The sequence below is a fragment of the Biomphalaria glabrata genome, chromosome 18 (assembly GCF_947242115.1).
Source record: "Biomphalaria glabrata chromosome 18, xgBioGlab47.1, whole genome shotgun sequence".
NCBI classification, from domain to species: Eukaryota; Metazoa; Mollusca; class Gastropoda; family Planorbidae; genus Biomphalaria; species Biomphalaria glabrata.
In genome coordinates this window covers 11,000,877-11,022,397 of record NC_074728.1, presented here as the reverse complement: position 1 = coordinate 11,022,397, position 21,521 = coordinate 11,000,877, and the positions used below count along the sequence as shown (strand labels likewise).

Genomic DNA, 21,521 nt, shown 5'->3' with positions numbered 1-21,521 from the left:
AAAAACAGCAAACAAACAAACAAACAAACAAAAATAAAAAAAAAAGGGTTGAAGCTGAAATTGACAAGAATCTCTCTAGTTTAAGGCTTTAAAAATACTAAAAAATGAACGACACGTTGTCAACATTAAATTACACACACACACATATATACACACACACATACACACACACACACACACACACACCTACGGGAAACGCTTTGTATCATCAGGGGGGGGGGGATGATTGCTAAGAAATGTGGACCACCCAGAGTTATACAACCTAATAACGGAAGTCATTTTCTCTGTGCTATTCACAACAAGTTTACAAAGGACTTGCTGGTCAGTGGTTTTAGTTAGGAACTGGACATCATAATACTGTAAATATCTGAAGACGTCTGATGGTTAGTATCTTACAGTGTAGCAGAACTGATAAATACTTAAAGTTAATTCTTTGTGTAATAAAATACTTTAAGCTAATTCTTTGTGGTCTATATGTGATCGGCAAAGCTCGAAATCCGGGATTCTACAGAATGCCTAAAAACGACAGGCAGAGCAAGAAATGAATTTTAGATTTCCTCCTTTGCCTAGGCATTGTATTGACTGACTAGAATTGCTTTAGGCAATGAGTGAAATGTTGATTTCAATAGTTTATTAATAATCGAAATTTCTAGGAATAATATTTCAATTCGCCAGTAATCTTAATAATTTAGTTCCGTTCCTTAAAGTGTGGACTTTGTTTAATTACGACTGCCTTAATGTACATGCTTTTTCATGATTTTTCAAAAGGTTTAGATAATAGTGAACCAATAGATGCTATCTTACTAGATTTTTCTAAGGCTTTTGACAAAGTTCACCACCATAGTTTGCTTAAAAAATTAAAATATTTCGGCATTAATGGTCCACTGCATCAGTGGATTAAAGACTTTCTGATAGGGAGAGAACAAACTGTAATAATAAATGGCTCTAAATCAACACCGATAACAGTAAACTCAGGTGTACCTCAAGGAACAGTCTTGGGTCCACTACTATTTTTAATTTACATAAATGATTTACCAAATTGCATTACTTGAGGAACAAAAGTCAGATTATTTGCAGACGATTGCATAATATATAGAACAATAAAAACAACACAAGACACAGATATTTTACAAAGAGAATTAGATGAATTACAGAAATGGGAATCAAATTGGAGCATGTCTTTCCACCCAGAAAAATGTCAGTTGTTAAGAGTAACAAAAAAACTAAAACAAATTAATTCCACTTATCTTATTCATGGCAAACCAGTAACACAGACTAAAAACGCAAAATACCTAGGTGTTATAATAAATGAAAAACTGTCATGGAATCCACATATTGATGAAACTACAAAAAAATCAAACAAAGCATTAGGATTTATTAAAAGAAATTTCTATAAATCAAATAAGAACATAAAACTAAAATGTTATTTAACCTTGGTTAGGCCAATAATAGAATATGCATCCTCTGTTTGGGACCCCTCAACTCAAGAAAACATTAAGAAACTAGAACAGACACAAAATAGAGCAGTGCGATTCATAACAAACGAATATTCACATTTGACTAGAGTAACACCTTTAGTAAAATCACTAAATTTAGAAAGCCTTCAGGACAGAAGGCTCAAAAGTAAAGTAGCAATAATACATAAAACACTGAACCATAATCTTCAAATACAAAAACAAAATTTAATAAAATACTATGAAAGACACAAAGATAAAGGCACATTCCTCGTCCCATATGCTAGGACAAATTTGTACAAATACTCCTTGTTCCCTAGTGCTATTAGAGCATGAAATGGGTTGCCTGAGCTAGCCAGGAAAACCAGTGACTTGGCAGAATTTAAGTCATTGGTTAATATGCATGACTAAATGCATGACGCGTAGGACGTAATCATCTTCTTTTTTGAAGTAACGTCTGTATTATATAAGAAGAAGATGCTTTATGCAACTGCATTGTACTAGGTAAAAATAGTTACAAAAGATATTCCATATTATCTTGTAACTTATAATAGTTACAAAAGATATTCTATATTGTCTTGTAACTTGTAGGAAAGATAATATATCGTAGCTCTAATATGTAATCAAAGCATATTCGACTACTAAGTAGGAATCACTTGACTATATATTGAATTAAAATCTGATAAAACGATTTGATGTGAATATTTTGGAAAACACTAGTTAATTTATCATATTAACTAAGGCTTCAGTGCAATGTACTTTTACAAAGCTTTCTATCAACTTTCTGTCTGTCTGTCTGTCTGGTCAAAAGTTTGTACACGTTATTTCTCACACACCCAATCTCGGATCAAGTTGAAATTTCGCACACTTATTTCTTTTACCTGAGAACACAAGAATCTATTGGTAATAAATTATTTTGTTTGGTATTTCAAACAAGGAAATGAAATAGTACTTGACTGAAGTGGTGGTATAAGCTGAATTAGTCCCCTTTATATTAGGCTACATATGTAGAGTTTCGAATCCTTAGCTAATTTTAAAACGTAAATTCTCCCACACATATTTTCGGATCAAGTTTAAACTTCAAACAATGAGTTATTGTACTTAACAAAACATGAATCAATTTCAAAACAAACAAACAATTATACAATTAACAATATCAAATAAGGGAAATAACTTCTACCTCTTGGAATAATCTTAGCTGTAAATGTGGTGTTTTTCCCTTTAGATAATTTTTTTTAAAAAAAGATTTTTAAAATTTTGCTTGTTTTTATTTTTAATATGGAGGCCTTTCTTAAGAGTGAGGCCCTATGCTGCTGCTGATTTTCTCGATCGTAAAGTGGGACATGTGTACCTATAATAATTATAGAAAAGAGAAATACATTTTGTTGGGCAGTCGTACTACACACACGTACCAACACATGCACACACACACACATTTATGCACACACTCACAATACTCCGATCACTCTTGAAGCTAATCTAATAACTTGATACCCTGTCCATGGAAAATGTGAACATTAAAACTGTCAATATATATTTTTTTTTCATTTCAGATTTTAAACCTTTAAAAAATGGCTAACCATAATTTCAGTAGCGATGCTTTTCTCATTGAGGCAGTTACCTCAAAGTTACCTGACCATTTGTCTATAGTGATAGAGAATCTCCATTTCGAAAGAAATCTCTATTCACAAAACGCCAAAGACCTCTGCCTACTGGTTTCCGCAGAGAATGGCTCCAGAGTTTTGTTGCAGGCTCTTCTAGAGGCCGGCGCCAACTTGGAATGCAGAGATGCCAAAGGGAACACGCCTCTGATGATTTCGGTGATAAACAACCAGCTCGGCAGCACCCATCTCTTCTTGAGCAGAGGCGCGCAGGTCAACGCTGTCAACAACTCTGGAGACACTGCGCTCATCCTGTCCACGTACTTTACCGCCACACACACCGCCACCAGACTTCTGCTGCAGACGACAGGCATTAACATAGAACACAGGAACGTGAACGGGTTCAACGCTCTGGAGTGTGCAACTCAGGCAATCAACGTAGAGGCTATGTATCTTCTGATTCAGGCCAACGCTCACTGCCAGTTGGTGCCACTGGATGGTCTGAACGTACAATCAACGAATCACTCAACGAATCACTCAACAAATAACTCTATGAATCACACAACAAATCTCATGACAAATCATACAACTAATCACTCCATGAATCACTTAACGAATCATTCAACAAATCACTCAATGAATCACACAACAAATTTCGTAACAAATCATACAACTTATCACTCGATGAATCACTCAATGAATCATTCAACAAATCATATAATGAATCCTACAATGAATCCTCCACAGTCAACCCTACTCTCGTGTGCCAGAAAAAATGCAACTCTGAATTTGATCAGGTATTTCAAAATTGAGAAAGACAATGGTCAACTAGCACTGTCACTGGCCATTGAGCAAAGGGACTTACGGTCAGCTAAATATATATTGAGCATGGACAACTCGGTCTTAAACTACAGCTGTCACACGTACCTAATGGCTGTTATCAATTTCATCAAATCTGTCAAACATTTGATATTGACTAATTTGGAATTTAGTATCTTTAAATCGTTGGTCACCAACTACATCATGTTACGTAAAGCTCCGACAAACAAAACTCTAGAGAATGGCGCCGTCAAGATGGCATTGACGCTGGGGCATACTGCCTTCATCCTTGTCCTTTGTGTCAAAAAGTTTTTCATTTCTAACGAAGTCGTCGGGGATGTTGCTGTCACTGGGAATGTCTTTCTGCTCGGTCATCTCGTTAAGCACGGGGGCACTGTTAACAAAGCGGATGAGGCTGGACGTTGCCTGTACCAAGGTTCTCCCCTGGAGAGAGCTCTACGGAGTGAGCGGTTTGAGTGTGCTGACCTGCTACTCCACTCCGGAGCATTTATCGACATTAGCTTGGCCTTGAAGTTGGCTGTGGACTGTAACAGTGAAAAGTGTTTTGAGTTTCTGTTCGGGAAATTTCCACGTGAAACTTCTCATGAGCTAACTTCATCCAAAATACTTCATGTTGCTGTATTTCAAAGGAAAGTGGACATCATTAACAAAATACTAGAAAAAGGTGTCAGCGTGAATATGGTCTATGAGGATTACACGCCCTTAATGTCAGCCATTGATTCCGACGTTATGTCTCTTTTGGTATCCAAAGGAGCTGATGTGAATAAGGTAACTGGTTCGAATATCACATTTCGGTCTATTCTTCATCACTTCGTTTCCATAAAGTATAAAGAATTGCTGAAGACAAAGTTCACTGGAATGGGAGATGCTAGCATGAACATTTTCCACGCAGCATTGATAAAGCAGTTGATCCACCATGGAGCGAGAATTGATTCTCGAGACTCTCTAGAAAGAACACCTCTAATGCTAGCGGCTGAAACGGGCGATTCCAGCAAGATTATCGAAGTGCTCTTGGAAGCTGGAGCACAGATCAACCAACACAGCTTCAATGGCGATACAGCTCTTCACAGGGCGGTTCGCTGTGGTCTGGAGAGCAATGTAGAATGCCTTTTGCAGTCAGGTGCCGATATCAACGCCAGGAGTGCCAATGGCCAGAGCGCGCTGTTCATGTGTGGCAGCGATGATCTGCTGAACCTTCTTCTAGAGAATGATGCAGACGTGGATGTAGAAGACCACAAAGGCAACACTGCTCTGCTGCACTACTTGATGAAGTGGGATGTGAACGAAGACATCATCGAGTCCCTGATCGAGGCTGATAGTGACGTGAATCACGAGAACAAAGCAGGCAGAACGCCCTTACTTCTTGCAGCTAAAATGTTTAAACCTCACATCGTGTCTGCCCTCGTAGCTTCTGGAGCCGATGTGAATTATTCAATAACTGTTGGCGACAGGGAAGTATCAGCTGTAACAATTCTAATGAAACGGCTGCGCCAGAACAGGCTGAACGTCAAAGATTGTCTCACTACGTTACTGAACAACGGTTTAACACCAGAAACAATTCCACCTTCCATAATCCACGCCTTGATCTCTGTCAGCCTTTTCTCTTTGGTGACTAGGTTCATCTCTCTTGGTATACCTCCTACTGTAATAGAAATCCATGGCCCTGTGAATGCATGGATTAAAGCAAAGTACTGCATTACTCCCCTTGAAGCAGCCATTCTGGTGAACAACTGCCAACTGGCTCAATATTTAGTAGACATCAGATATTTAACTTCCAGGGATTTACAGACATTTTCTGAAAATAAAGAGATGGTAGAATATCTTCTTGGTGAAGGTTGTCAAAACATCGTAACATTTCTGAAAAAGTACAGCAGACAGCCATTTTCTCTTGAAACCTTAAGTTTCATCGCCGTGTCTGAGACTTTTGGAGATGATCCTGAGAGATCCGATGCAATAAAGTCCTGCTTGCTTCCCCTGCCACTGCAAGACGCCTTGCTGTTTAAGAAAGTCTCACGCGACATGACGGATACGGTGATGAGTAATCGATTCCTACTCAGATCTTCACTTCAGCAAGCAAGACTGTGTAGCTTGTACGATTTATATGCAGACATGAACAACGAATACAGCAGTGAATACGATACTATGAGTGATGATGATTAGAGAATCGAGTCTTATTTTAAAAGCGTTAAGGCATTTAAATGAAGTGAATGATCTAGACTTGGTCTGTGGAACGAGCTGGTAAGGCACTCAGGCGGAGAGATACATTTATAAAGAGACGAGACGAAGTGGTAAGGCACTCAGGCGGAGAGATACATTTACAAAGAGACGAGACGAAATCTGGACAGCAAAATATTTTTTAAGACTAGGCTTTTAAAAGTAAACCAGTTCAGCCCCGTCTGTGATAAACAGTTTACAGGATGGTCATTTGCTGGCCCTAGGTCACGACCAGAATGCTAATTAAACTTAAATCATTATAATTTTTTTTACATATGCTAATTTTTAAGAATGAACATTTACAATGACGTTATGCATAATGACTTTATTAAAAGGCTGTAATGGAACTGTTAATAATTTTCTGATTTTCAATCTGTAATGTTCTGTAGCTTGTACTCAGTTCTCGCTCCGCTTTATAGGCTTCTAAAATATTCAGCCACGAAACTCTGTACTGGTTACTCTGGCTTCCCATGGTGCTGTTGTATTTAATTGCAGCTAACAAACCATTTCAAGGAGGCCAATATCTGGAGCTAAGAATCCTCAACAAACTTCAAGTTCTACACATTACAGTCATGATTCTTATGGTTTATATATATATATTTACATAGCCTGTATACATTTCATTTTGTTATATACTTAGATTTGTTTTATTTTGAAACCATTTACAATTTTATAACAATGCAGCCAAATTTCGTGATGTGAGACTCTATAAGACATCCCTTATTGTCTATATCTTACACTAAAATAATTAGCATTCATTTTTTGGTATAAAAGAATATTCATTGCTTCCAAGAGTTTGTTTTGTATTCGTCAACTTAAAGCAATATATAATATTATTCTAGTTTTATTATCTATTTCCAGTAAAATTAATCTTGTCCTGGAAAAAATGTGGCCTATGGCCGATATCCATGGAGAGAGCTTGTTGATTTTCGCACTGGACTAAACAATTTCAAGGATGCATCAAAGGTGCCAACTAAATAAAAATAACAATAAAAACTTTCAAAAATACTTAAAAAAAAAAACCCAGCTTATATTAAGTGTAAATTGTATCAATTAGTTTGGATCAGTTATGTAATTATATGAATGATCTGCCTAGACATAATAAATCTGTGCTATTATAAATATTTATACTAATTGTTTTTGTTTAGCTATTAGTTTTCTCATTGCGCTATGATCTTATCCCTTGTCTGGACCAGTTGAGAAAGGAGGAGGGGTATCTTGGTGAATGTTTACAATATTACATAATTTTTTTTTTAAATGAAAAAAAAAGGTTCATTCAGGGCTGAAGTGTCCTCAAGAGAACTAATTCAAGTTATACCATTATATCTGTCGAATACGATCTCTTTCTCTTATTGAAGTTACCAAACAAAGTAATTAATTAGCATTTGCAATTAGCCAATTGTTTCATTTGTTTTTTTTATTGATTCTTTTGTTGTCAGGTAAAAGAAATAATTTTGCAAAATTTCATCTCGATCCGAGATTGGATGTGGGAGAAATAACATGTACACACTTTTCATCAGACAGAGTGAGTTGATATAAGCTTTGTAAACATTGATCTACAAATGGAAGAGTTTAGAAAATTGAATTCAACAGTGCTAATAAGGGCACGCAGATTATGTTATAACTTAAAAGAAACACAGCTTATTTTATATATCATATCCTTTTCTTCTGTACACCGAATACACCAATAATCTAGCTGTTTAGAGTATTTCCGCCTTAGATCAACATCTCTAATACTGATGTCACTGCAATGTCCCAGTTCCTCCTTGGCGCTTAGATTATGTGTTCGATATTAGGAAAATATTGCAACAACTTTGTAATTAGTTGCCATTTCATTTTATCAATAAGGATCTTATCATCAATCTTTAGAAACTATAAATCCTAACATCAACATTTGGGCAAAGAAATGTAAATACTACAAGTTTAGAGATACAATCACACCCGAAACCATAACGGGACAGTTCTGCTCCATTCGACATTTTGACATTCGACATCATTACTTAAAAAAATAATAGCTTAATATTTAATGTAAAAACCAATTTCGGACACTCATTTGGGGGTTCCCCTCAAGTAGGGGCCCGGGGGATTTTGAAATGTGTACCCCCTCCCCACCCTAGCTACGCCAATGCAATACACTCGTTGACTGAATACCCAAAAACAGACCTGAATTTTTTTTATCTCCCTTTCTTACAAGTATCTGTGTCCATTTTTTTTTCTTAAGAACATTATATACAGAATATAAAACAATTTATTACAATGAGCGTTCCATGTCATAACATTTCACAGTTTAAAAAACAATTAAAAGATAAACGAGTTTTCCTTTCTCTTGCTAATCTATATTTCGGACATTGCCACAAAAGCGTAACATGTCACCTTGACCTTGTATAATGTTACCAATCCTTAGTCTGCTATAGCTAACACACACGCACAAACCTACACACACATACACAAACATTGTAAAATTTTGCAACTACAACAACAACAAAAAAAAAATAAAAATAAATAAATAAAAAAAAAATAAATAAAAGATTATCTAAGGGGAAGAGCTCCTGATTTGCAGCCATATATCTAAATATAGTAAGATTTATTTTCCTTTTCGGATTTCAAACAAAATTAATTACAATTATTAAATTAACTAATAGGTTAATTTTTTAAAAATTGATTCATGTTTGGTTCATTCACCTCATCTATCCTATGACTTTCGTCGTACGGGTGCTGTGACAGTTTGCGTCGTGACTAAATCCCTCCACTTCTCCTCGGTCATCAGCTGTACTTTGCAGGATGTCAAGAGAGAGGCCCGTCCATTCTTTGACATTGTCCCAGAGATGAAAAAAAAACGCTTAAGATTGGCTGACATGATTAAACTTGAAAATCTGGAGGAGTAATATCAGTTTGGAGGTAAGTTACAGTTGAGGGAGCATGAAGATAGGGTCGTCCGTAGGCAAGCTGGTATGGTAATCATGTGATAAATAAAGGGAAGCAGCCATCTTCGGTCCAGATTTAATTAAAACAAACAAATTGGAGAAAATCCCAAAACGTCACGTGATTCAACCGTAACTCCAATGTTCTCCGCAATGAAAATAAAAACGCGGGTCTTAAAGACGTTCTCTATAATGTCTTTCCCTTTTACTTGGACGAAACAAAGTAATGTAACGAAACGATGTATGTGTGGGTTGAAGTTTAATGTAGTTCTACAGTACCTTGATAAGGGTGTATTGTTCTTTTGAAATCATAAAAGCGAGATCCAATATTTAACATACATTTCTCCAACAAATACTTACCCATTAGAGCTGGGGACAAAGGTGTCCGGGAACCCCGGTTTGGAAGCTAAGCGCTTTACCACTCTGGCACCACACCTCATCTAACTAATAGTCTGCATAAATAATCTCCAAACCTCTAACTTTGTCGTCACCAGAAATCCGCGTTCAAAGTTCGTCTACTAAAGTGCGTCTCTAAACTGAGCGAAGTGTCTAACAGTAAGAAACAACTCTTTTGCAATTTTTAATTTTCTAAGTAGAGAGCTGAGGATCTAGCATTGCGTCATACCAGACAGATTGGCTAGCTCAAATGATACAGTAGAACGTCCTTTATTCGGATGTCAGTTTTCCGAAACGTCCAATATCCGGACTGCCGGATACAGTACGGTATCTAGGTGATCACCAATTATTTCTCTCAGTATAGGTAGGCTTCAATGTTCCTTTGAATTACATGTTAACGTACGGCGCCATACCCCGTAAGATTTTTTTCATATATTGTTAGTGCAATGGACCGTTTTTAATATTCCACATTCGGATACGCAGTTGATCGATGATTCGGACAGACCCCACTCCCAATTACAACGGATAATTGACGTACCACTGTAATCGCGTTGCCTATCCCGTTGTCATTAGCAACAAACGACGCGCTTTTTGTACAGACAGTGGCCTCATAGAAGTTGGGTCAATGTAAATGTGTCTATTTGTTGTAATGAACACGTGACACCTCATAGATTTACATCTTGTTTATTTTAGCCAAGTATAAAGATTTTTTTTTTTTCACAATCGTTACTAGATACTATGGGGTCTGGAAATTAGAACTTCGGAGCCATTGCAAACCAACCCCACGGTTGTACATATATAAAGTTCCCCCTACAGACCTAACGAACTATGAGGCAGATGATGTTAAGGTCGTCTGTTTCTATGACTAACGGTTAACGAGCACGGTGTCATGTGACCAGCACGTCGACCAACCACCTTTGCTTTCCCCAACTAGAGTCAGCACCCATTAGAGCTGGATGGACTCAGGGTCGCTCCAAAAATCCCGAAATTCAAAATCTTCACCGAGATTCGAACCCAGAACCACCCCCACACACATATAAATATATATAATATATATATTAACAAATATTTGTACATGGCAGAAGATCATCATTCACCAATATATACTGCTAGTCTATTTACTGGTTCTGTTGCACTGTAAAAAGACATACGAAGAAAAAAAAAGGTAATTTTGAAGATTGGCGAAGATCCGTTTTAAAACACGGACTTTGTGCATTGTACAATAGCAATATTACTAATTTTTTTATTTACTTTTTGCAATTATAAAGCTTATGTGAAACTTGAAACGTGACTGACTTCACAGATAGAGAGAACTGTAACAACTGATCCAATGTAATGCCTTATCTAAACGCTCTTATCTCACAGTATGTCTGTGTGTAAATTTTAAGTTGTTTCCCTTGTCTTTATTAAATTTAATAATTACCGCAGGAAGAACATTTCAATATCGTCTGACTGAAAGCTTGGGGAAAGGTTCCCAGCCACGAACAAAAGAGAATGGAACGCTTAGTCCTTGCTGTGGTGTGTCTGCTGGCCACGGCCATGGCTCAAAGTAAGTTAACAACAATGAGCTTTGTGTCTAGATTATTAGGTTGCCACGTGTTACATTCGATTCAAGCATGGGAAAGTTCTACTATTTTGTCGTTCTTTAGTTATTTCATTGTTTGTGTACCGCGTTTAAACATTGCAGTAATGGACAATCACAGAAAATCAAAGTCGCGCTCTGAGATTTTTGGGGCATTTTTTGCTATTTAACTTCTATAGGGCATTTTAAGATTTCCAAGGTGTCCAATTTTGCTATTGAAGGATTTTTGGTCAGACTGATGTGCCCTGTGCTGCTTTTTCACGTCTTTGGGACAGGGCTACCCTGTAGGCTGAGCTTTCTTACTTTCACTGTTACGGATGTTTCGGAATTGAACTCTAGACTTTGAGATCTGGAAGTTGAACATGTTACTGATCATTGATCATGTCCCATTGAAGTAATATAATACGTTTACAGAAACTAACCATTTGTATGAGAACTTTCATAGATTGTAAGGGTACCACACCACTTCAATGTCGTTAGAGTGCTAGAATTGTACTTTCAAAAGGATAACTATAGTCTACTTCATTTAGCTTAATATATACAATATAAGAAATAGAGGCAAACATTGTATTTTCATTGTAAACCCCTTCAAATCAATAAATTCTATAACATGATATCAAATTATTCTCTATCGTGAAGTCATAACTAAGTTAAATATAGTTCCACTGTCGTATAAACATTCCTCATTTGTTTACAAAATTCACTAATAAAGTTAATGCATCTGTTATTGTTTAGCCAAGATTAAATTTCTATGTATGTGGGAAGCGTGGTCGAGAGGCCAAGTACGCTTGAACTTGGCTTGACTTGGCTACCTTGGTTCGACACCCAACTCGAGCAGAATTGTGTTTACTGAGCTTTTAAACTTTTGGCAGCACGGAAAACCTTCTCCTAGATACCCCCTCCACCCCCACTGGTCCACAACTGAGATTGGACCAAAGCGCTCTGAGCATGCTAAAAGCAAGAAAGTAGCGCTATATAAAAGCTATGATTTTATTTATTTATTATTCCCAGCACATGTCTGTTCGACACACTCGAGTGGCTACTGTATAAGTATGTCTGTTGGATGTCCGGCTGGTTATTATCTAAGCTACAGGTAATCGATTCTCTCCCTTTTCTCCTGTTTATAGAACAAACGATTGATTAGAAATAATGAGACATGACTAATAAACGTTTTAACCGCAGTGATGTACAAATAAAAAAACATGTAAACAATTCGCTATTTTAATTAACAGTTAAAAACAATTTGCAGCCTTGATACATTAAATAGTTTTCGAGAGTTTCTTGTATGAAGAAACACACCTTCGTTGATGTTGTACGCATAATGCAGTAGACAGGTGTCAATGGTCTGTGTTTTGATAAGTAAATCGTAGATGTCGATGTAACACGCGAGTTCGTTGTAGACACAATTAACAGAATGAACAAGGAATCTACTTAATAACTCTGGCTGAGAACTCCAACTACTTTAATACAAAATAAGGGCACAGTCCTCTGTCGTCGCTAACTCGGTGGCGTCGTATCCTTCGTCCTTATTCGTTACTTCTCTATTTCTAGTCTTACTTTTGAATTAATCGTGACGTCACTATGGAAAAACCCGATTAAACTCAACTTCTCTATTTCTAGTCGTTTCCTCATGAAAGCACTCAATGAACTTCAGTAGTTTGGGAGGGCAACCTATTTTGCTTAGGAGTTTGAAAAGGCCACTTCTGCTGACCATGTCAAAGGCTTTAATCTGATCAAAATATAACAATGCATTCTGTATGGCGATCGGATAGAAGACTAGGAGAGCCGCTGGTCGCCCACTTTTACGGTATACTGATGTATGCAAATGCGACATGTAGCTTTTCAAAATCGACACTAGAATCGGGGAAAAAGTAGCACTAATAAATCCGCATGGAGAGAGAGCATAAAGGAAGGGTCTCGGATTGCAAATGCCATACACAACAGAAGCAGAAAGAAGGGTGAAAATGTAATGATTACATATACCCAATCTGCGATCGCAGCTGTGTATCAAGGATTGGCCTCTTTAGTCACACAAGTAGTTGCAAAGGGAGAGCATTACATCTACAGATGTAAAATGCCACAGAGATAAAACAATTTGCAATTATAATTACTATTTAATTAGCAGTGAAAAAAATTTACTAGCGGTTATTTACATTAGCAACAAGGGAGTATAACCTGAATGAAAGATTGAAAGACTTATTGCTGGATAGTTTCTGTTTTGATATATATATCGTCCATCGCGGTTCGATTATGACCACTTTTGTCATCCAGAGTGCTGAGGGCTTAGCACTCGGGGTTTTGTGCCTCTTCATGTGGCTAGTGAGACCTATGTGAGCCCGAAATGTTCTGCTACACACTGGGCAGGCTACTCCAGTCGGAGCTAGTGTTTTACTATAATAAAGTTATATCTAGTATACATTCTCTCCCCTTTTTTTCCACAAAAAGTTTTAATAAGAAATTTTTCTCTATCGTCTATCATTAATACATATTGTTAACTAGGATACGTCAGATTCAAAACTGTTACCACGCTATAGATAAGCTCTCCTTCTACAAATGATAAGCGAGATGTGCATGCAGTTGAGTCTATAATCTCTTATTATACTTAATCAGTGATATCTCTTTTTGTCTGTGTGTGAACACATATTGCCGCCTTTCCATCTTCTTCTACTGGTAGCCAAAGTGTAGCACTGACATTTCGATTCTTTCAGCATACAGCGTTAGGACTGCAAAATATTTTTGGCGATTTTTATATAATGCGTAAAAACTTTCAATAGCAAGCATTGTGGTGTATCCGGCGTATAAAATAAGGAAGTGCTCCTAAGCTCTACTATTTGTAGCTTTTATTTTGTTGGCAATCTAGCGTCCTTGACATTGTTTAGTTTATCGTGAAAGTCGTGAACAAGAATTCTGCGTTATAACATTGCCCTGTTACTGATCACCATTATATAAAAATGAGATTCCATTGATTGACATAATATTTAGTTGCTAAATGATTGCCGTCATATTTCACTGCCATATTGTCTCTTTCATTCTTATTACTCTACAGCGGTTGCGGTTTTCTGGAGTATTGCTGCTACCTGAATCCCTTTGACACAGCTGTTGGTACCACCCACCCAACAGTCTCACACGGTGAGTAGATACAACGTTTTATTATCTTCACACGTCTGCAAACATGAGCACGCCAAGCTGTCAGACGTATACCATCTGTACTATATGGAATTTTGCTTAATGAACTTTAAAGTGTTACTAGAAGACCGTTAAACTCAGCGAAAGAAAAGGCTGTACAATTTTATACATTTAAGTGGATACTTATAGTTGGCAAGCTTTTTAATAATATCCATAATTTATGAGGGGGCGCGGTGGCTGAATGTTTAAGCGCTTGGCTTCCGAACCTGAGGTGCGCTGGGTTCGAATTTTGGTTTAGACTGGGAATTTGAATCTTGGGATTTTTAGGGCGTCCCTGAGTCCACTCAACTTTAATGGGTACCAGACTTTCGTTGGGAAAAGTAAAGACGGTTGGTCTTTGTGCTGGCCACTTAACACCCTGCTCCTTAACCGTTTACTAAAGAATCAGATGACCATAACATCATCTGTCCTGTAGATCGCACAGTTCTGAATTGGGAACTTTACTTTTGAAAACAAATTTAATGTACGAAATATGACGCGATAACAATCGAGATTTTCATTTATGGCGAAAAAACTATAAATAGCAAGCTTTTTTTGCGACATCCCGCCATTTTTAAGGTTTCATGCCTTGTCAAAAATGATGGTTTAAAATGAAATAGTAGTTGGCATTTTCAATTGAATGACATTATTATAATAGTATATGTTCAAACAAGAGCTGTAAAAATAATGAGGCTCTTAACTCTTAATGCCTTCACTTGAAAACATTAATTGCATACAATGACTAACTTACTCAGTTGGTACTACTGTGTCCAGTGTGGGAAGTGGTCACTGCGGTGTGACGGAGTACAACAGTGGGTTCAAGATAGTAGGAGGGTCTCAAACAACAATCACGAAGTACCCATGGCAGGTTGGTGTGTCTCTCTCTCTCTCTATCAGTCTATCTCTGTCTCTCTCTCTCTTTCTCTCTGTCTCTCTCTCTATCAGTCTATCTGTCTGTCTCTCTCTCTCTATCAGTCTATCTCTCTCTCTGTGTCTCTCTCTCTCTCTTTATCAGTCTCTCTCTCTATCTCTATCAGTCTATCTCTCTCTCTCTCTCTATCAGTCTATCTCTCTCTCTCTCTCTCTCTCTCTCTCTCTCACTCACTCACTCTCTCTCTCTCTCTCAGTCTATCTATCTATCTATCATCTATCTATCTATCTATCTATCTATCTATTTATCTATCTGTCTATCGATCAGTCTATCTATCTATCTATCTATCTATCTATCTATCTATCTATCTATCTATCTATCTATCTATCTATCTATCTATCTATCTTTCTATCTATCTATCTATCTATCTATCTATCTATCTATCTATCTATATGTCTGTCAATCAATCAATCAATCAATAAATCTGTCTGTCTGCCTGTCTATATGTTTGCTGTCTCTCAGTTTACTTAACTGTAATCAAGTAGGTCTAACAGTCGTTGTATTTTAATTATTCCTATTTTTTTAATAGCCGTTCAATCCCGTTTGTTTCTCGTCCAGGTGTCCATCCGAGTCAATGGTTATCACATTTGCGGTGGCAGCTTGATCAATGACCACTGGGTACTTACAGCAGCACATTGTGTCACTGAGTAAGTGCTGCATTTAACTGACCTCCTCCCCTCCCCCCATTTTTCTATTTATATTAATGGACTAAAGTACATAATACTGACTAGTTATCCTTTATACAAATCTTTTTTAAATACAGATAGGTTTTATAACACATCTCATCAGATTTAGCCAGACTATGACCTTATATCAATTCTTTGTAGTTTAAAAATAAATTCCTTTAAGTCATTGATTAATTATTATAACATCGAAAGTAATAAACCAATGATTATGGAAATATACATTTAACATTTTTTTTGCCCATGTCCAAGTGCTTTATACCGTACAATTTAGAATTTGATTCCCCCCCCCTGTAAATTGTAAAATTTCTTGAGCTATTCATATTATTTAGAGATCGGTATACCAGAAGTCTCTTAGAGAACTATGTATTTGTTACAGAAACAGAAGCATCGCTTTATTAGGATCAACAAATTAATAGTTCTGTAGATATCGATACATAAAAAAGAGTTTTCAGGAAGTGTTTTTTTTTTATTTGGAAGTCATTATTACTACATCATCACCTATCAACCCAGTTGATAGTTTCATCAAGAAGAGAAGCATGCTGATTATGCCAAATCATTAATGTGAACTTAATGTCACAATATAGATTGGTGAATTTTCTGAAACCCTTTGAAAGCCTGGAAGATACCAGGTATCAGAACGTCGCTGTAAAAACCAATACAGTATCATGGACAATCCCTGACGGACAATCCTATTCGTGAACAATTAAGTTGACCTAGAGACCAAGCGTACTAACTTTACATTTTACACATTTTGATTTTGAGTGGGGGCTCATCGACGATCTCTTCCATCAGCTTCTCCACCACAACGCTGGCTCTACGGAAGCGATTATAAACCTGAAAATATGCGATTTTTTTTTCAGCGACAAAGAAACTATCTACATGAACCAATATTCTATCGTGATAGGCACCTCAAGTAGCTCAACCAATTCCTACAGCCATATCTACACTGTGTCCAATATACTCTATCACTCAGGGTAAGCGGAAACTCTAATGTTACCCATGGCAAACGGTATCTCTAATATTCTCTATAGTTTTAATTTAATCCTTCCACTATGCTTTATCATTCAATTAATCTGTATTTAATTGTAACGCTATCATTGCCTTTATTTCTAGACGTAAATCTAGCGACACAATATGTAAGCCAAGTCAAGGATATGTGACTTTGCATTCACAGGTATATCAAGAATACTAAAGACGACATCGCCTTGATCAAGTTGAGCAGAGCTGCTAATTTGGCAGACAGAGATATCCAGCACGTCTGCTTGCCAGACCCCAACGAGGACTTCAGTGGACAAGTGTGTGTAGCTACTGGATGGGGAGATACTTATGAAGGTAAGGATTTGCACACCCACATCCGTGATAAATGAGTGTGATTTGCATTCTTACATCCGCGTGTAAATAGCCTTACTGGGCATGGACATGTAAATGGTGTGATTACTGTGTGTTGTATTTTCGTTACTGCTGGGTTCGCGTGTCTGAGTACTGACTATTGACCTGCACTACACATTTAGTATGTAACGTGCATAACTCTTGAAGGGAAACTCCGATGGTTTTGACAATTTTTGATATAATATGTGTTTTGATTTACAGATAATGAATATATTATTTTTTTTTTTAATTGGCAATAATAACTTAGTAATTGATGTTTTTCCTGACATATTTTTTCTTCGCATCCGAAACGATCATATTTTTACCGGGTTTCTGTGTGACTTCACACTAACCTATTAATTTAATCTGTTGACTTATTGTATAACAGGAGACCATACAGTAAAGTTTACATTCTCGTAAAAGAAATATATCTTTGTCTATGCAGTTAGATCTAGATATTGTAAGCAAAGAAAAAAATGCGTGTTGAAAGTAGATTTACATGCTTGACTAACCACGGCAGTGTGTATCTTCTCGCCTGAACACTCAACACACAACAAACACTATCGCTTGGTTGTCTTGTCATGACCGACTACACGTAGTCTAGACTAGCCTTACACTGACCACTATGTTAGAATCAGTAAGACACACGATCTAATTACTATTTAGGACAGGGAGGGGATTAGATGAAAATGTTACTTTTTTATCGCGTTGGTTATCCTAATGCTTGTAGATCTCTCTCTATATATATAACTGTACCATAGCTCTGGACTAGGCCGTCACTAGGCCTAACAGCCTAACAGATACTGTAAGAATGAAGCGATACGATTGGTCAAATCTAGTGTCTCTTTCAATATTATTGAGGAAAGGGACGTACGCCTAACCTAAAAAGAAAATCTCAATTCCAAATTTAAAATCGTAACCTTTGGCAGCAAATCTCTGTTAATTTGGACACACCGAAGTCTTGAAAAAAAATCATCTTTTCTATTCTATACTTTCTTTATTTTGAAAAAGACTTACCATAATTTTGCGTATCCAGAATTAAAATTATGTAGACTCACCATTTTTTTTTTACTTTTTAATTTTTTTTTCTGATTTGGTTCCTTGTGGAAAAGGCATCTTCTATTCCTGAATATATAATTAAACCTTAGAATTATGTTAGGGGGCGCGATGGCTGGTTAAACGCTTTTTTTCCAAACTTTGGGTCCTGGGTTCGAATCTCGGTGAAGTTTCGGGTTTTGAACTTTGGGATTTTTAGGGCGCCCCTGAGTTCACCCAACTTTAATGGGTAACTGACTCTAGTTGGGGAAAGTAAAGGCGGTTGGTCGTTGTGCTGACCACATGACACCCTGCTCGTTAACCGTTAGCCAAAGAAACAGATGGCCTTAATAACATCTGCCCTATAGATCGTAAGGTCTGAAACGGAACTTTACTTTACTTTAGAATTATGTTAAATTATGTTTGATGCTTGCTTTCAAGACTAGCTCCTGGGAAGCTTCAGATATGTCAACTTTGTGCATATGTAGGTTGATCTATTTTCTAAGCACAATAAAAAGTTGTCTTTATAAACACAAGGTTTACTGTTATTTGTTTTTCGAATGTACAGGTGAAAACAATACACCTGAGATCTTGCGTGAGGTCAACCTGCCCATCATAAGTCATCAACTATGTACTTACTATATGGGCAGCTTCGAGGCGGGCATTATATGTGCAGGGAACCGTCTCGGTGGGGTCGACACATGCCAGGTAAGTCTTACTAAGCTAATTGGGCCAGAGTAAAAATGGCTAGAAACACAATAAAAAATATTTATAATTTGTTGTAAATTTACGCATTTAAATTTGTATCCAGGGTGACTCTGGTGGCCCACTTGTGTGTCAGAGAAATGGTGTCTGGAAGGTGGCTGGTGTGGTATCAAACGGCGTGGGGTGTGCCAGACAGAACCAGTTTGGATTCTATACAGAGGTCTCTAAGTATATCTCGTGGATTCAAGGGACCATCACCCAGCACTAAAAAAAATGGATTATTAATTAAATTCTGGATTCTCGATGAGATTTATTTATAAAGAGAAAGAAGACATGATGCTTTTTGTAACCTGTGGCTACATATCTATAAAAATATATAAAATAACTAAAATAGTTCTTTTGTTGTTTCAAAAGTATAAATCTATATGTGACGTTGGCATTGAAGGGCTTATAATCTTCAATACCCCTAAATAAACACTAGATTTGGTGACATAACATCTAAGCGTAGATGGGGATTCTACAATTCACAAAAGAATTTGAAGGTTAATTTGATTTAAATATGAAATGAATGGACTATATTTTGTATGTTCATGTGTTAAAGTATAAAGTAGATCTGTCATCTTAGAATTATATCAAGAGTTAGAGTTAGATCTAGGCTTCGGAGATTTTCTTTCTGTGCAAGCCTTCGCTCTGCGAATGCGTGACTTTTCCGTCTTGTCTCATGTAAGCATGGCTATATGGTCTAGATCAGCGGTTCTCAACCTTCTATGCTCGGCGACCCCTTTTTACAATCCCCCACTCTGTCGCAACCCCCCCCCCCCCCCCGACACAAATACAGCATTAGAAGAATAGACAATAACAATCCATTTTTCAATGGTCTTAGGCGCCCCTTTCAAATCGTCATTCGACCCCCAAGGGGGTCGCGAATCACAGGTTGAGAACCCCTGGTCTAGATCCATGAAATAGTAATACTTTCATAGAGTTGGTCAACTTATTTTTTTGAGGGTCTTAATCTTGTTTAGGGACACTTTACATATGTCACTGTTCCTGTTAGTATCCAAGGAACATGTATGCTAAGTTTTATCAAGATAGGTCAAACGGTTTTGATTTCTATGCGGGAGATACACTCATACATATATACATACGCCTTAATTTCTGCTTTATAGTTTAGAAGATATACAATAAAGCCACATAGAAAATATGATACACAATCCAAGTATAATCAGTAATAATCTTTTATATCAATACTTCACAAATATAGTAATAACTTAGTAACTGGTACAAGTCTCAAGTAACTCTTTATAATAACTCTATAGTGACTGCTTACAATAACTGGCTTCTACCAACTCTTATTTATACTGACTGTTCCTTACTGACTGCTATCAAGTAACTGCGTAGCTTGAAGTTAAAAGTATTAGCTAAAGTCTTCACTTGTGAAATACAGTCATACTATCAAAACAGAGTATCTACTGTTTGACACCAACTTAGAGGTGGTGACAGAAACTATTAAAACCATTTTAAATGATGGAATTATTTAATTACTCGAATAGAAATCAAAGAATGCACACACAAAATTGTAAATTAGAATGCAAAATATAACGGGCGATATTCTTTCAGCAAGCAAATTATTTGTTGTTGTAGTTTTCTCCTTATGTGTTCTTTTCATTTTTGAGATTTAGATGTATTTTTAAATGGAAAGCCTGTCATTAAGCTGTAAATCTCAATAGAACCGAGAAAAAATTCTGTACAAAAAATACGAAGAGTTGAGACCAAAAACCGATACAGGCGATGATTCCAGAAGACTTGAAACACTGCTGTACTTTGTATGCCATGTATTTAACCCCAGATCTGTGTATTTTTAGGGACTCGGAACTTATAGTAGCTTATGGGTCCGGTTTTACCCGGATGAAGTTGAATAAATAAAAGTTGATATCGTTTTGCTACGGCTTAACCACCTAACAAGTGAGCTCGAGTTCGAATCCCAAATCAAGCTGAGTTTTGTGTTTGCTAAGTGCCCAAGGGCTGCATGAAAACCTCCCTGATACTCCCTCAACCAACTGGTGCACAAAAGGAATGGACCATAGCGCACTGAGCATGCAATCATTTACTCTATGTAGATATGATTTCGATCACTCTCTCAGATAACTGCAGGCAATAGATTTGGGGAAAAAAATCATACGTTGTTCCCCTTAAAAAAAAATGCCGTACCTAGTTACTAGACAAACCGATAACGCCATGGCCTATTTAGTAAACTATTGACCAACTTCAAACTTTTACTTTATGGCCGACGTTTACAACAAACTAAATAATTTCAAGGACTCTTAATTAAACTTCAATATTGGCAACTTAAAACAACAACTGTGAAACATAAAAACAAATATTTAAAAAAAGGGAAAGCATAGCACAATCACTGCCATATCTCTCAATGCGGCAAGGAAAAAAAAACTTGCTATTTTCAGTTTTACGCAATTTGAAATTCAAAGAAAATTTGTAGTCAAAAGAGGACATACTTATGGCTCCCAGAAGAAAATGATTCTATTTGTCTCCTTTGTGACAAAATATTTCATCGCAATTAGGTGCCTTACTTTCTAAGGATTTTCTGAAACTTCGAACTAATGATAAT

The 21,521-nt window shown here is 36.9% G+C and overlaps 2 protein-coding genes across 2 annotated transcripts; both read left to right on the top strand.

The window, feature by feature from the left end:
* The first annotated feature begins 280 nt into the window (after positions 1-280).
* Positions 281-7,211, top strand: LOC106065321 (ankyrin repeat domain-containing protein 17-like). Its single transcript, XM_013224107.2, has 2 exons — positions 281-383; positions 3,008-7,211. The coding sequence occupies exon 2, from the start codon at positions 3,026-3,028 to the stop codon at positions 6,053-6,055; it is 3,030 nt and encodes a 1,009-aa protein (XP_013079561.2). The 5' UTR covers positions 281-383; positions 3,008-3,025; the 3' UTR covers positions 6,056-7,211.
* Positions 7,212-10,814: 3,603 nt separating this feature from the next.
* On the top strand, positions 10,815-19,291 carry LOC106068831 (chymotrypsinogen A-like). Its single transcript, XM_056017824.1, has 9 exons — positions 10,815-10,975; positions 12,020-12,101; positions 14,055-14,137; positions 14,929-15,041; positions 15,663-15,751; positions 16,651-16,764; positions 16,965-17,122; positions 18,762-18,901; positions 19,005-19,291. The coding sequence occupies exons 1-9, from the start codon at positions 10,921-10,923 to the stop codon at positions 19,164-19,166; spliced, it is 996 nt and encodes a 331-aa protein (XP_055873799.1). The 5' UTR covers positions 10,815-10,920; the 3' UTR covers positions 19,167-19,291.
* The last annotated feature ends 2,230 nt before the right edge of the window (positions 19,292-21,521 follow it).